The 13252-nt window shown below is 40.4% G+C and overlaps 1 protein-coding gene across 3 annotated transcripts; it reads right to left on the bottom strand.

Annotated features, from left to right (window-relative positions):
• Positions 1 to 586: 586 nt before the first annotated feature.
• Positions 587 to 12407, bottom strand: CCT8 (chaperonin containing TCP1 subunit 8). Of its 3 annotated transcripts, XM_050896050.1 has the most exons (16): positions 12341 to 12407; positions 10487 to 10577; positions 9795 to 9874; positions 8438 to 8587; positions 7977 to 8157; positions 7182 to 7243; positions 6356 to 6493; positions 5745 to 5923; positions 4716 to 4782; positions 4548 to 4635; positions 4324 to 4439; positions 2969 to 3040; positions 2586 to 2750; positions 2030 to 2149; positions 1493 to 1591; positions 763 to 828 (listed from the first exon to the last, which is right to left on the bottom strand). In XM_050896050.1, exons 1-15 carry the CDS (start codon positions 12398 to 12400, stop codon positions 1499 to 1501), a joined length of 1662 nt encoding a protein of 553 aa, XP_050752007.1. In that variant the 5' UTR covers positions 12401 to 12407; the 3' UTR covers positions 763 to 828; positions 1493 to 1498. The 3 variants fall into 3 exon arrangements, with proteins under 3 accessions (XP_050752013.1, XP_050752022.1, XP_050752007.1); XM_050896056.1 differs by lacking the exon at positions 1493 to 1591 and having other exon boundaries at positions 587 to 828; XM_050896065.1 differs by lacking the exons at positions 1493 to 1591; positions 9795 to 9874; positions 12341 to 12407 and having other exon boundaries at positions 587 to 828; positions 10487 to 10561.
• Positions 12408 to 13252: the final 845 nt, after the last annotated feature.

Here is a 13252-nt window from a genome sequence, read left to right as displayed (position 1 = left end):
GGAAGCCGCAGCCTGTAGAGAGGAGCCCAGACTGGAGCAGGTTTCCCTGCCAGAAACTGCAGGAGCCGTTGTTCCTGACGGACTATAACCTGTACAGAGGATCCCCATGCTGAAGCAGCTCACAAAGGACTGTACTCTCTGGGAGGGGACGAGGGGAAAAGCATGTGTAGGAAGGAGCAGCAAAGAGGAGCTGTTACGGACTGACCACAAGCCCCGTTCCCCACACCACTCGGAGGGAAGAGGTAGAAGAGTCAGGAATGAAGGAGTACAGCTGAGCCTGGGAAGAAGGGGAGGTGAACAGGAAGGTGTTCTAGTTTTGTTCTTGTTTCTCAGCCCCCAACTCTATTTGTAATACATTAGTTTTCCACATGTGAATCTGTTTTGCCTGCAACAGTAATTGGTAAGCGATTTCCCTGTCTTTATTTCAGCCCATGAGCTTTTTCAACTTACTTTCTGCCTCAGTCCTGGTGAGCAAGGGGCATCTGGCGGTCAGCCCACCACACCCACACACTGTCATCCCCACACACATGCCTGCATATTCACATGGGGAACAATCATGTCATGCTAAGTCCAAATAAAATGACAGTTAACATTTTAACAGTGAGTACATTTATTGAAGTGTTTGAAGTTCTGCACTCCATTGGACACAGTTCATAACTTAAAGGCAACAGAGCAAAACATCATGACAGGCGCCATCTGGAATATTAAAAAACTCACAATCATGTCACTTAAGAAGTACAGTTAAACTATTCAATCATTTTGGTCTTCATCCCAGTCTTTCCTTCCTGATGGAGGTTTAGGGCCACCAGCTGGTTTTGCCATAATGATCTTGAAGATAATAGGAAAGTAGAAAAAGATAAGGTTAGAATCAGACTCTTACCCCACTCTTACTTGCAGCCCTATGACACTGTCAACATTCACTAAATTCATGCAGTTTCCCTACTCTGAACCTAAGCCAGCGAATATTATTATCCACCTAACTGAGATATTCACAAACCAGTTATTTTTTTCTTGAAAATGGCAGAGGCTGAGCCCTGATACACAAAAAAAAGGGCTTTTACCTCATTTTTGCATGCAAATTAAGACTTGAGTTAGTCTACAGAAAGTGAGTGCTTAAACAGGCTAACAAGTGACTGGTTTACAGGATGCACACTACAGAAAGCAGAATTATCAGAGCTATTGTTCTGAATTAGTGAGTCTAAACATCACACTTTAAAAGCATGAAGTACACTAGTCCTACCACGTTAAAGGCTCATTTTCTGCACTTGCTATAGTGACAAGTAAGGTAAAACTAAAACTGCACTTTTCATCCCTTCAATGAAAAATTGGTTTTAGGAGTAAAATTCATTCACAAAGGCACAAATACAAAATGTAGCAAAGACAGCAGTGTTATGTGTCCTCAAGAAAGATATCATCTGCCATGTGCTTGTCAATATGCTCATGCACGCACTCGCACACGGAGACACCTCTCTGCGAGAGAAACAGAGCTTACTGCATGCTATTGTTCAGGCTCATCTTTCCAGTCATCCTTATCCCAGTGTCCTTGCTGCTTAGGGGCTTTTGGACCGCCTGCTGGTTTTGCCATAATAATCTACAGAAATTTTACATGCAAATACATTTTTGCTAAAGTTCCACAAAAGATATAAAGTTGAGATTTTTGTCACTAAGATTATAACCTCCGTTTTTCCTAAAAGTTGGATTTTCAGGGAAAAACAATATATGAGAGGTTTCTTGTGTTAAATCTTGTTCCTACAGCAGTTAAGATAACTTTCTGGATACAAGTATCAACTGTCAAATCTTAAAAAAATGAAACATTAAGAGCACTCCTATGGAAGCCGCAACGTTGCAACATTCCAAATTATGAGCTCTTGAACAGACTGCTTCCTGGCTTTCCGAAATAAACAAACCACGTTTTCAAGCACCCTATTTTTATGCCCTGCATTCCCAGGAGATTCACGTATTTTGCATTAGTGTTCTGCACGCTGAGTTGAAGGTTTCAGTTCAGCGCCCAAATTACTTGTAAGCTTACCTGATCTACCCTTAGGACAGTTACTGCTGCATTTGTAGCTAGCTTGATACCCCAGGATTTTCCAAGGTATGTGTCTAATACCCCAGCTTCCAACATATCCTTCACAGCAGCAGCTTCAGCCTATCAGACGGGGGAAAAACGTTATTCAAAACTTTCTCAGGCTTCTACCTAGCAAGTTATTGGGTTTTCAAGGTTACAGGTTTAGAACAAATTATCACTCTTCTGATCTCCTCTCTGCAGAAAACCTTCATTCCTAATCCATTAGCAGGAAGACAAAATAAGTAATTACTAAAGATTTATTCTCCATCACATTAGCTCAGTATCTCACTTTACCTCCTACATAAGGCCACTATATTACATTGAATTTAACTGCTTGCTGACGGAAAAAAAAAAAAAAACCACTTCAGTATTACAATTCTAAGAAGTTATTCTTCTAGACTGTGCAACACAGAGCTTCAACGATTTAAATTAATCTATATATACTTCATACTGACAGAAGTACGTTTAAATATAACCCTGTATTGCAGAGCACCAAGTAACATGAGAGACTATTTACCTCAATATCAAATCCAACATTTTTGTTCCCTTCCTGATGCACAGCATAAAGTTTGGAGATGACCTCATTAGCCTTTACTCCAGAGTTTTCTGCCAGCGCTCGAGGAATGGCTTCAAATGCCTCAGCAAACTTCTTGATAGCATACTGGTCGAGCCCAGGACAAGTCTAAAGTGAAGTTGAAAACCACATCAGCATTTCAAAAACCGTAAGACAGGGAGGTATTTGCCCCCACATTTTTTATTGATTTATATGCATTAATACACATATATATTCTGGTATAAAATATATGCATATATTTTTGTAAGTCACAGATATATTTAAGTACATATATGTGTGTGTATATATATTTAAAAAAAAAAAGTCAAAAAGCCCATTTGCTATACCTCTCCGTAAGATGTGATCTGCTTGGCTAATTCAATCTCTGTCGCACCACCTCCAGGAACAAGACGTTTATCCTGTGAACAGACCATCCCAAAACACAAAGTTTTGCTTAAAGCATCATATTAATTTTTACTTTTTAGAATTTATATACTCTATCAAGAAGAACGCAACACAACACTATCCCACACAGACTTAATAAGAATTCGCTTCAGAACAAACATGCATTATGAGAGAAATTTACCAGAATTCACTCATTCATTCCAAATGTCTTTGAAGAAAAATAGCTTCTTTTGTAAAAAGGAAAATAATAATGCAGTGGGTTTTGTGTCTGGGGTGTTTGTTTGGTTTTTTAAAAAAAAGTAATTTCAACTCTTTGCTTACTAATAATAGAACTCCTAGATTTTCTCACGTTTTCCATTAACTTGTTGGGAAATATCATGCAGGAAACCAATCTACTGTACACTAAGTTTAATATGTCAACAGGTATCACAAGGTGTTGTTTGTTTTTTTAAATTAAGCATTTTGTATATCCTTTGGCAAACCAGCATCCACTTAAGAACTCCCAGTCTTTTAAACAGAAAAGTAATCATCGTAAATCAGAAGTCAGGACAACTCCTGGAGACAATCATAAATGCAGTCTATGGCTGTTTCTATACTCTAAATCAACGTGCATGTGTTGGTATGTACAGGACAAAGTGCCAAACAGAAGTTTAGTATTTTTTGCATGCCACCTTCGGAGTAAATACACAAACATTTCCTTTTGTATTAAAAAAAAAAAAAAGAAAAAAGAAAAAAAAAAGGAAGAATATTCAAGTCCACAAAAGCTGCTCAGAAAAAACTCTGAAGAACTGAGTTCTTCCATCTATAAAGCGTATCTGTAGCATGTGGAGGAAGCGTGTATCGTCATCAGTGAACTAGAAATTTAGTTTGCAACCAGTGAGTTCCTCCTGATACCCAGCTACAAACAAAGCTAGCTAGCTTTTCTTCTGTGCCTGGTTTCCACAGAACATTACAAAACGTTTAGGGAAATAGTCAAAGAGCTGACTGCCATCAGAAAGTGGTAAAACTAATCTATCTTCAAAAACTCACCTCATTACTGGAAAATTGAGTGCAGTACATGCTGAGCACCATCTTTTATGTACGCTGTATTCACAAGGATGTCGGCAGCAATCTTCTCGACACAGCCCTCTACACCTCAATACTACACAGCCTTCTCTACACCTCAGGAAGGCTTCTAAGCTGATCATGTAAATATCTGCTACAGCCTTTGTAGCAAATGAGCACAAAGCAAGCATGAATCTTCCCTCAAACTGATCCATAGCTCAGTTTTGATAACTGAAGCGTTCTGGTTACTCACCCTTGTGAGTACTTTGAAAGTATTTACACCATCATCCACTGCTCTCTCTATGTCATCCATCAGATTGTCTGTAGATCCACGAATGAGTATAGTAGAAATGGCACCATCCTCCTTTTCTGTTCAGACAGACGTGCATTACTGAATTAAGGCTGTTAGATGTAAAACACATATGAACATCGTAATTCTAGAACAGTAGCATTAGGAGTGCTACAGAACATACATACCATGCTTAAACACAACCACTTGCGTATCCCCAACCTCCGATAAATATACACTATCACAGTGACCCATTTCTTCTAGAGTAGGGGGAGTCTGGAAAGAAAAACAAGAGTTAAGAGGTGAACTTGCTCATCAGTTCTCTCCCTTCTGCTCCTCATTTGGGAAGTCCATACCAGTCTGGGTAGGGCTGTTGCACCAACAGTTTTGCACAGTCTTCTCAGATCCCACTTTGAGTTCAACCTTTAAAAACAAGTTTTCAGAACAAATGTTAACACATACGAGTAAGCATTCTCTTCATTTGGCAGCATTTTGTAAACTAATGACATCTATCAAAATTTACTCCATCAAGTTATAAAATCCACTCATCTATTTTTTCGAGTTATAATTATCTATTTTCAGGGATGCTATGCAAAGACTGTTTTCTAAGAATTTAAAAACAAGTAAGTAGTTCAAATACATGGAAATTATCAAACTTCATCTTCTAGTGCATAAGACTTGAATTGATCTTTACAACACCTCTATAATAATCCTTCTTTGTTACGCAAGAGATCACAGTATCATGCTCCATTTCCAGAAGTTCAAACTTTTTGGACACCACCAATAAAGTTACGGCTTTCAACAAAGGACCACTTATTTGTGTGAGACGAGAGCTGCTGCTAGCAATTGGACTTTATGTTGTGCAGAATGTATTTCAAGGACGCACAAACATGCTTTATTTACAGATAAGAAGATTTAAGGCCCACAAAAATGACAAAAAAGTATTAAGAATTAGTTCTTCCATCCATCAATACATTAGTAATGCACAGAGGCGTATCTCATCATTGCTAAAGCATCACATGAGGACTGTGACCAGGAGGAACCATTATGGTATAGTCTTATATGCCTTTGAGGCCACATCCCTCTTTACTAGATCCACAAATTTTTATATTCTTGATTTCAGTTGTGCTATAAAGGCACTTAAACCAGAATAACAGTATCATATACACAAGTTACTCCCCAATTAGCTGTCATATAGAGGTGAAATACTATCTAGAAACATAAGCTATGAAACAACCAAACTGCAGCTCAGGTTTTGACCCACTAGAAAACCAAACAGGCTGCAATATTTTGTTTCTAATTCGCTCGAGAGGCAAGAGACAATATGGCAGGTACATTTCATAAACCCGGTAGATCAAATGTTTTTATGTTCTTCTAGTACTTACCTGACTAACATAAGATTGTATTTGTTGGCATAATGAAGTGCCATGTCTGCCACTTTGCCACCTGTTACTACTACATTTGCACCACTATCAGCAATAGCTTTGACCTGCAAATCCATTAGGTTTTCTTCTCCCTTACTGAAATTCATCAGTTCTTCAGCATTCTTTATAAGTACGGTGCCCTAGTAAAACACATACACTGTTATCAATCCAGCATTAACTACATGTCTGAAAGTTTTTGACAAACCATTTTGTCTCCCACCCTATTCATAAACCTCAAGTCATCCTATTTTATAATACTGCCACCCTTCCCAGGCAATGAGGTAAAATAAGTCCAAAAAAGGGCAATTCTAGCGTTTCTAGACAACCTTGAGGTTCAGACATTCTATCATGTAGTTTGGCTCAACGCAACAAAACCAACAACTCCCCAACTCCAAAAAGCCTGTAAAGCAAAATTAGGTTCAGATGTTTTCTATGAACTTTTTTAAACTAGTGAACTCAATATTAACAAAAATATCTCAATCACGAAGTGTCAAGAATATTTATAGTTAAGTCTAAAAATAAGAGCACATGAGCATAAATAGAGATCTAACTTATTTTGAGCTTTAACATACCTTAGTTTCAGTTATCATACCGTCAAAAGGGCAGGAATACACAGCTATTTTTGCATCTTTGACAGAAGTAACATCTCCTTCAGTTTCTTTTTTAAAAACCATGCCATGCAGTACTGAGGAAGCAGAAATTCCAGCACCCTGAAAGGAAAGAAATGGAATGGGGGAAAGTCTTATTATTGATCATTTACTGTCAGAAAGCTGCATTACCCTTTAATGAAAAGCAGTCCTTACACTCATTTGAATGTAGCAACCTAAGTTTTCATTGCAGCATAAAGAAATAAGACTTAAGCTCATTTAGCAACATCAAACATTGTCTTACAGGTTCCCATTTTAAGATTAGTTGGTGATCCAGGTTAAGGCCTGTGACATTCATTTTCCGTGCTCAACTTGGTATGTATTTATTAGCAGGGAAAAAACACAGGGGGAAATTCATACTAGATATAAACTTGTTCCAATCCTACATAGCATACTGAGGCCTGACAAAAAGAACGCAAGATTAGACTGCTACATTTCTGGCAGCCTGCACCTTAGCCTAATCTTGTGACTGCTTCTACAACAAAGACGCAATCAACATGCCTGTGTATAATTAAGTTGATGTATCTGATTTAGCGTAAACTTTCAATATTAATGATTTTTGTTTCAGAAAAGCTGCTACTGGGCACTAAACAAGGAATGTAAAGACCAATTTCCAAAACTTATTATGCATGCCACAACACAACAGAGATTAGAATAGAAAAGGCACTTTCAAAGTTCAAAGATCTAAAAATTAACTTTCATCAAAATGTTTACCTTAATAATACAGTAAAGCTAGCTACTTCCAACTTACCACAATTTTGCACACTCTGATATTATCAACGTTGAAATGACCGGAATCAGGAAGAATAGAAACTGTTTGGCGGGGCAGAGAAAAAAAACAATGGATTTGTATTGCTTAATCAATACAGTAGAACAATGACACTATAAATAATGTCTGAAGTTTTTCTGAAGTACTAAAATTCAATGGTTTGAGATGCCTGCCTAAATTTAAGGCAATTATAATCTGCTAATAACCTGCATCAAGAGAAACAGAAATTTTGTTTTTCCAATGTAGTAATCAGAAAGCAGTATCTATTCAGGCTGCTCAGTTAATTAACTCCAGATATCCATTTACACATGTGCATTCACGAGTGAAGTCTGACCCAGAATATTTTGAGAAAACACTTAAATTAGACATGAAAGTTTTTTCTTGGAAATCTAAAGGGAGAAAACAACAACTCAACACAACTACAGTCTTGCTTCCATTGTTCTGTGGCTGAGACTAGTAACAGCTTCTCTGAAGTGTTATACATCTTCCTAATGATAAAAAAAGAGGAAGAAAGATGGGTTTCTGCTTTAAAAAGACTAGAAGGCTATTTCTATAAACATTTAGTAGAAAACACAGACCTTTTCTGAGCCACAACACCAATGAAGAGTTCAACACGAGAAAGATAGTTATACTCGTTTCAGAGGCTAAACCATTCCATCCAATTCAACCTGATAAACTAACCATACCTTTTATCTTACATGAAGACATTAGTAATGATCCTCAGCAAACCTACTCAGTTTTTTAGATGCATGCACACATCTGTTCTTGTCCACTTACCACAGGCCTGAGCAATAAGCTTTGCCAAAAAATGTTCATTGCCATATTGTTTGCTCATCACTGAAGTGTGCAACAAAGATGCCACTTCTTCAACATCCCGAAGGTTCTTTGCAGAACAGCACACCAAGTCTGGAAGAATTTCTAGGGCTTTCTTGCAAGCCTTTTCATATCCTTCAATCACCTGTGCAGCAAACAATAAATATTTACTACACCACTTCACTATGCATTCATACTGCTTCTATCTCCTTTTCAAATGGCCACAAAACATTAACAAATGCAAAAGCTTACAAGGGAAGCAAGCAATCACAAGCAGCAAAACATATACTGTTCTTCTTCATACAACTCTATCTAAAAAATTAGTTCAGAAGGAAGCAGATGATTCACAATAATGTGACCCAAGAATACTGACCAACGGCGATCTGAATTCAAGCTATGTGAATTGTAATAACAATACAACTTGCCTCTGAGACTGATAACCCCATCCTCAGAAGGTCTTCTGCTAACTCCAGAAGAACTCCAGCAAAAACAAGGACAAAGTTTGTTCCATCTCCAACTTCTTGCTCTTGCATGTGGGAAGCCATCACAAGCATTTTTGCAGCAGGATGCTGGACCTTTAAAAGAAGTTACACATCTTAGTTACTAACATCCCACCTAGACTACAGCTCCAGATTTTTCTGTGCATCCAGTATAAGATCTCTTATTTCAAATTGTATCTAAAGACACTAAGAGTGCACAAAATTGGAAAAGAAAGCAGCACAATTATCTTAATTGGCTAACTTCCCTAATAAGCAAAAGTACAAACATATATGGAGAAAAAAAAAAAAAATCAGAGAACTGAACATTCCCCCTACAGCATGAATTAGACATCCTTGACATTGGTTCTGTGCTATTTTTACAGGATGCAGTGGCTTCACAATCAAGCTCTGCAACAGGAAAGCAGCCTGAAGTTTAAATCTTCAAGCTGAATTCATATGTTTAACACGCAAAGTAGATGTCTAATTTACAGTTTAATTCTAGTGTCTTTTCCGCTTAAAGACTGCACTGCTTTCCCTTTCTTTCAAAGAAATGCAATAAAAATGCTGTATTCTTGAATATAATTAGAGCAGCTGCCATTTTATCCCAGAAAGTAACATGCAAGACTCATTAGATTAAGTAACTAGTCTGCAGATTATTTTTTAAAAACAGAACTGAGACTTCCACAGTTATTCTACTTATACCAAACACTAACACAATGCATTAAGTAAGGAAATACTTACTACTTATACTATTTCTATCAGTAAGTATAGAATTCTGTAAAATATTATTTGTGTTGTGATACAAATATGAATTTGATAGTAAGAGAAACAGTTAGGACAGGTCAGTCTTTCTACAGTTTTACTGTATTCATACGAGGATGCTGCTATATCCTCAGCTTCTTAAATCCAATTAACATATTCTAAGCAGACAGGAGAACATGGCAACCACCAACACTGGGAGATTAACACAATGGCTATTTCATTCACAGTTTTCAAAACACTGTATTGTCTAGACACACCCTCTTCTATATCTACACTGGTTTGGGGGGAAAAAAGGAGGCAATTATTAAGCATCTCCTGGAACTACTTAATGCTGCTTTACAAAAGAGTTCTAATCCTCAATGTAGATATAGCCCATTGACTTTACTCAAATCCAGTGAAAAATGTAAGTGATTTAAAAAATGGCATACATAAATCATCTGGCAGGGTGACACGTATTTCCTTATTAACATTCAGACCTATAGCAGCCCATGAACAGAAACACTAGTTCACAACTGACATCTTCTGAAGCAAGAAAACTTACCTCCAGCTCTCTCAAGATAGTAGCAGCATCATTTGTTACAAAAAGCTTCTCCAGATGATTGATAACCATTTTGTTCATTCCTAATAGGGGGAAAAAAAAAATTTAAAAAAATCATTCATTAGGCAAACATCATTTTATACACAGATACTGTTTCATAACTTTCAGGTATATCTCACACATTAAAATGTTAGCCCTATTTATAATTCAAGAACCTAAAATATTTTTGCAAAATAACGCTGGGGAGTGCGTTACATTAAGGAGAAATCAACAATTTCTGAAGAAGCAGTTTTCTCTTCAGAAATATTAGTACATCATTTAATTAATCGATACTGGAGAACACCTTTTGTTTTGGTATATCTGACCGGACATGGTATGGTTATGTTCATTATGACTATCTACCAAGTTATTTTCTTTCCTTTAATTTTTGTAGGTCTTCCATATAGGAGTAAGACAGCAAAGAGGACACAGTAACTGACACAAAAACCTGTCAAAGGCAGGTACATTGTGCATAACTCAAGAGCTAACCAAACAAAATCTGATCTGTACAGCCACAAAGACTATATTTAGAGTTCTAGAGCAAGTCCAATGTGTTTCCTCAAGAAACAAACAGTTGCTTCCTTGTCAAGGTAGATTTAGCCTTCAAACATAACATTTTGCTCAAAAACACTACAATAATTTTCGGATTTATTTACCATTTGGTCCATAAGCCGTACGGGTGGTTTGAGCAAGTTCTTTGCATGCCTGGATGTTCCTATAGACAGCTTCTTCTAGTCCTGAATAATGCTAAAAAGAAAAACATTCTGCTCAGAATTAGGCTTTCTAACAAAAAATGAAAGGGATGAACTAGTTATTTCTCATCAAAGCAGCAATAATCTACTGAGTCCATGAAAGTTTTTGATTAATTTAGATTTGGTATTTCACTTAAAGTTTAAACAGAAACGAAACGTTACCCAAAGACAGTGAGAAAAGAACTACTGTGTACTCCTTCTCAACTAGGCAGCTCAGCAGGCACAATAAGCTTCTGAACAGAAAATTTGAACAGTGACTCAATTTTCAATACTGTTTGCATCTCTTAAGTCTTCCAAAAAAGTTAGTAGCATGCCAAAGGGAAACAGAAAATAACCAATACCAGATTGGAAAGGGGCAAGGGTTTTCTAAGCATGAGTTTTTGTATGTGCTTCTTTATTCACAACTCTGTATTCCACAAAATCATTTAACTCAGTTCTACATTCAAACGTGTGGTTTGAAAATTCAGAAGCACAACGATTCATAAAATATTTGTGTTTGAGAAGCCGATCAGCCTGGCTTCAGTTTGGAAGCCTTAAGAAAAGGAGGGATCCCCAGAAAGGGCCTTAAGACAGAAGAGCAAGCAGGGTAAAACATACTGTGTGGCCCATAAAAGAAGGGAGAAAGGTACTCTCTAATAGTATTTACTCTCTAAATACAAAACAAACATCTCAGAATGCCAGCTGCCTCCTTGTTCTGTAAAAGACAATTCTTGTTATTCTGGCCTTGAATCCTCTATTTAGAGAGCCAGCATCTAGGCCACTTTCTTTCCCTGCTCTCCCCCTGCCCCTTGACACATGCCATTCTTTGTCTCCAAGGAAGATTCTGAAAAGAAAAACAGAGGGCTTTCTGAGTTGCTAACTTCACTTTCCTTCCTACTAAGTAGCAGCAACCAGAAATTTCCTTCTTTTATTTTCCCCTGCAATAAAAAAAACCCTGCTTGCTTTCTGTCCACTTTTTCAAGAAAAGCTTCTGCTTTATCAGGCTCAGTCCTTGACTACTACCAAAATCTACATTATGTTACCGTTAAACACAATGAAAACGGATTCATGGAAACGAAATATATGGAAAATATTACGTTACTCTACGACACTGGCAAAGGTACTTTTCTTACGGGCACGGTAACAGAGAAAGAGTCAAGGAACGCACAGAACAAGCGTGACGCTTCTGAACAGCCACATCGATGTGGCCCGGTTGAATTTTGCTGACCGCCACCTACAAAAGCTCTCCAAACAAAACGCCCTCCTGACACCGTTTTCACAGCGAAGGCACGAGTCAGGCACACAGCCCGGGAGAGCGCCCGGCATGCTGGCCGGCCGGCCGGCCGCCGCCCTGCGAAACGGCGGGAACCCACCGAGCATCGCCGAGGCGGCGAGAAGCAGGGGCAGCGCCCCCGGGCACGGGGAGAGGGGACGCCGGCCCCGGCAGAGCTTTCTCGAAGGTCGCGTGCGCCAGGCGCCGCCCTCCTCCCGCCACCGCCCCGCGCCCGCGCGCTGAGCCTGCGGCGCGGGGCGGACCCCCGCCCCCGCCCCGCAACGGCCGCCGAGGGGACCAAGGCCGGGGGGGGGGGGGGGGGGGGCGGGGAGCGCGAGGCCCCCCCCAGGCCCCTGCCCCGCCCCGCGGGGCGCGTGGAGCCGCCGGGTCCCGCCGGCCTTCCAGAACCTTCCCCGCGCCGCCACGCTGAGACTTCTTCCTCCCCAACCCCAACCCCCCCCGCCCATGCTCCGGAGGGAACAGCGCCGGCCCGGCGCCGCTCTCACCTTCGCCCCCTCCTTGAGCATCTGGGCGAAGCCCGGGGCCTTAGGGACGTGCAGCGCCATCTCCGCTCCCCTCCTGCCAGACACCGCGCCGCGCGGGGGACGACGGGAGAGAGGAGGCACGCAGGCGCGATGGGACAGGCGGGCTGCCCGCAGGCAGGACGAGTTGCGCCCAGGGAAGGTCGATGGCGGGGCGGGGCGCAGGGAGCCGTTAGGCGGCCTCAGGCGCTGCAGCGGGCGGGGTGTGTCCGCTGCTTCTCCTCAGAGGTGGCGGCGGGTGGTGCTCGGGCGTCGGCTTCCCGCTCCGGCGGAGCCTCGGCTCCTCAGTCGGAGGGGTGTCCTTGAAAGCCGGGTCCTGCAAAACACCATCTCTTCTGGCGTCTTCCTCTCCTCGCAGTCCCGGCTAAGCCTGCCTAGCCGACAGCCTGACCGTCGGACTAAGGCCTCTGAGTTTCTAAAAGAAAACGGAGATTGATAGAACGGGTAGCACTTAGAGACTGCTAACTTGAGGGATGACCGGCTTGTCCTGTGGCTGTGCGTTTTGCGTTAGGTAAACGAAACCAACCAAAGTCGATAGTTCATCTCACTTTTACAGTATTTATGTAACATTTATGTCATTTATTTAAAAGCAAAAGAGCCCAGTTCATGTTTTTCTGAAATAGGTAAGATAGTGTTGCTTGATTCATTGTACTACGTGGAACTCACGACCTCTTTTTGTCAGGGGTGCTGAGTGGTGGTGGTCTTTCCTAGGAATCATCGTCCATGTAGTAAAGTGATGCACAGTATTGTGGCGGTGGCTGATGTTGGCTCCTTCAAAGTCTGTCTTTCACTGTTGAGTTCAGCATACTGTCTCCCAGGCATTTCTCTGAGTACGTTTAGTGACACATGTTCCAGAAACAGTTAAGAGCCTTCATT

Source organism: Gymnogyps californianus, chromosome 1, assembly GCF_018139145.2.
Source record: "Gymnogyps californianus isolate 813 chromosome 1, ASM1813914v2, whole genome shotgun sequence".
In the NCBI taxonomy this organism is placed as follows: domain Eukaryota; kingdom Metazoa; phylum Chordata; class Aves; order Accipitriformes; family Cathartidae; genus Gymnogyps; species Gymnogyps californianus.
This window is presented reverse-complemented; position numbering and strand designations above follow the sequence as displayed.

Excerpts from the sequence above, each read along its gene's own strand:
- CCT8 (XM_050896050.1), bottom strand. The coding sequence starts at position 12,400 with ATGGCGCTGCACGTCCCTAAGGCCCCGGGCTTCGCCCAGATGCTCAAG. Across the intron at positions 10,578-12,340 it reads TGCTCAAGGAGGGGGCGAAG|CATTATTCAGGACTAGAAGA; the intron begins GTGAGAGCGGCG and ends TTTTCTTTTTAG. Across the intron at positions 2,751-2,968 it reads AGATCACATCTTACGGAGAG|ACTTGTCCTGGGCTCGACCA; the intron begins GTATAGCAAATG and ends ACTTCACTTTAG.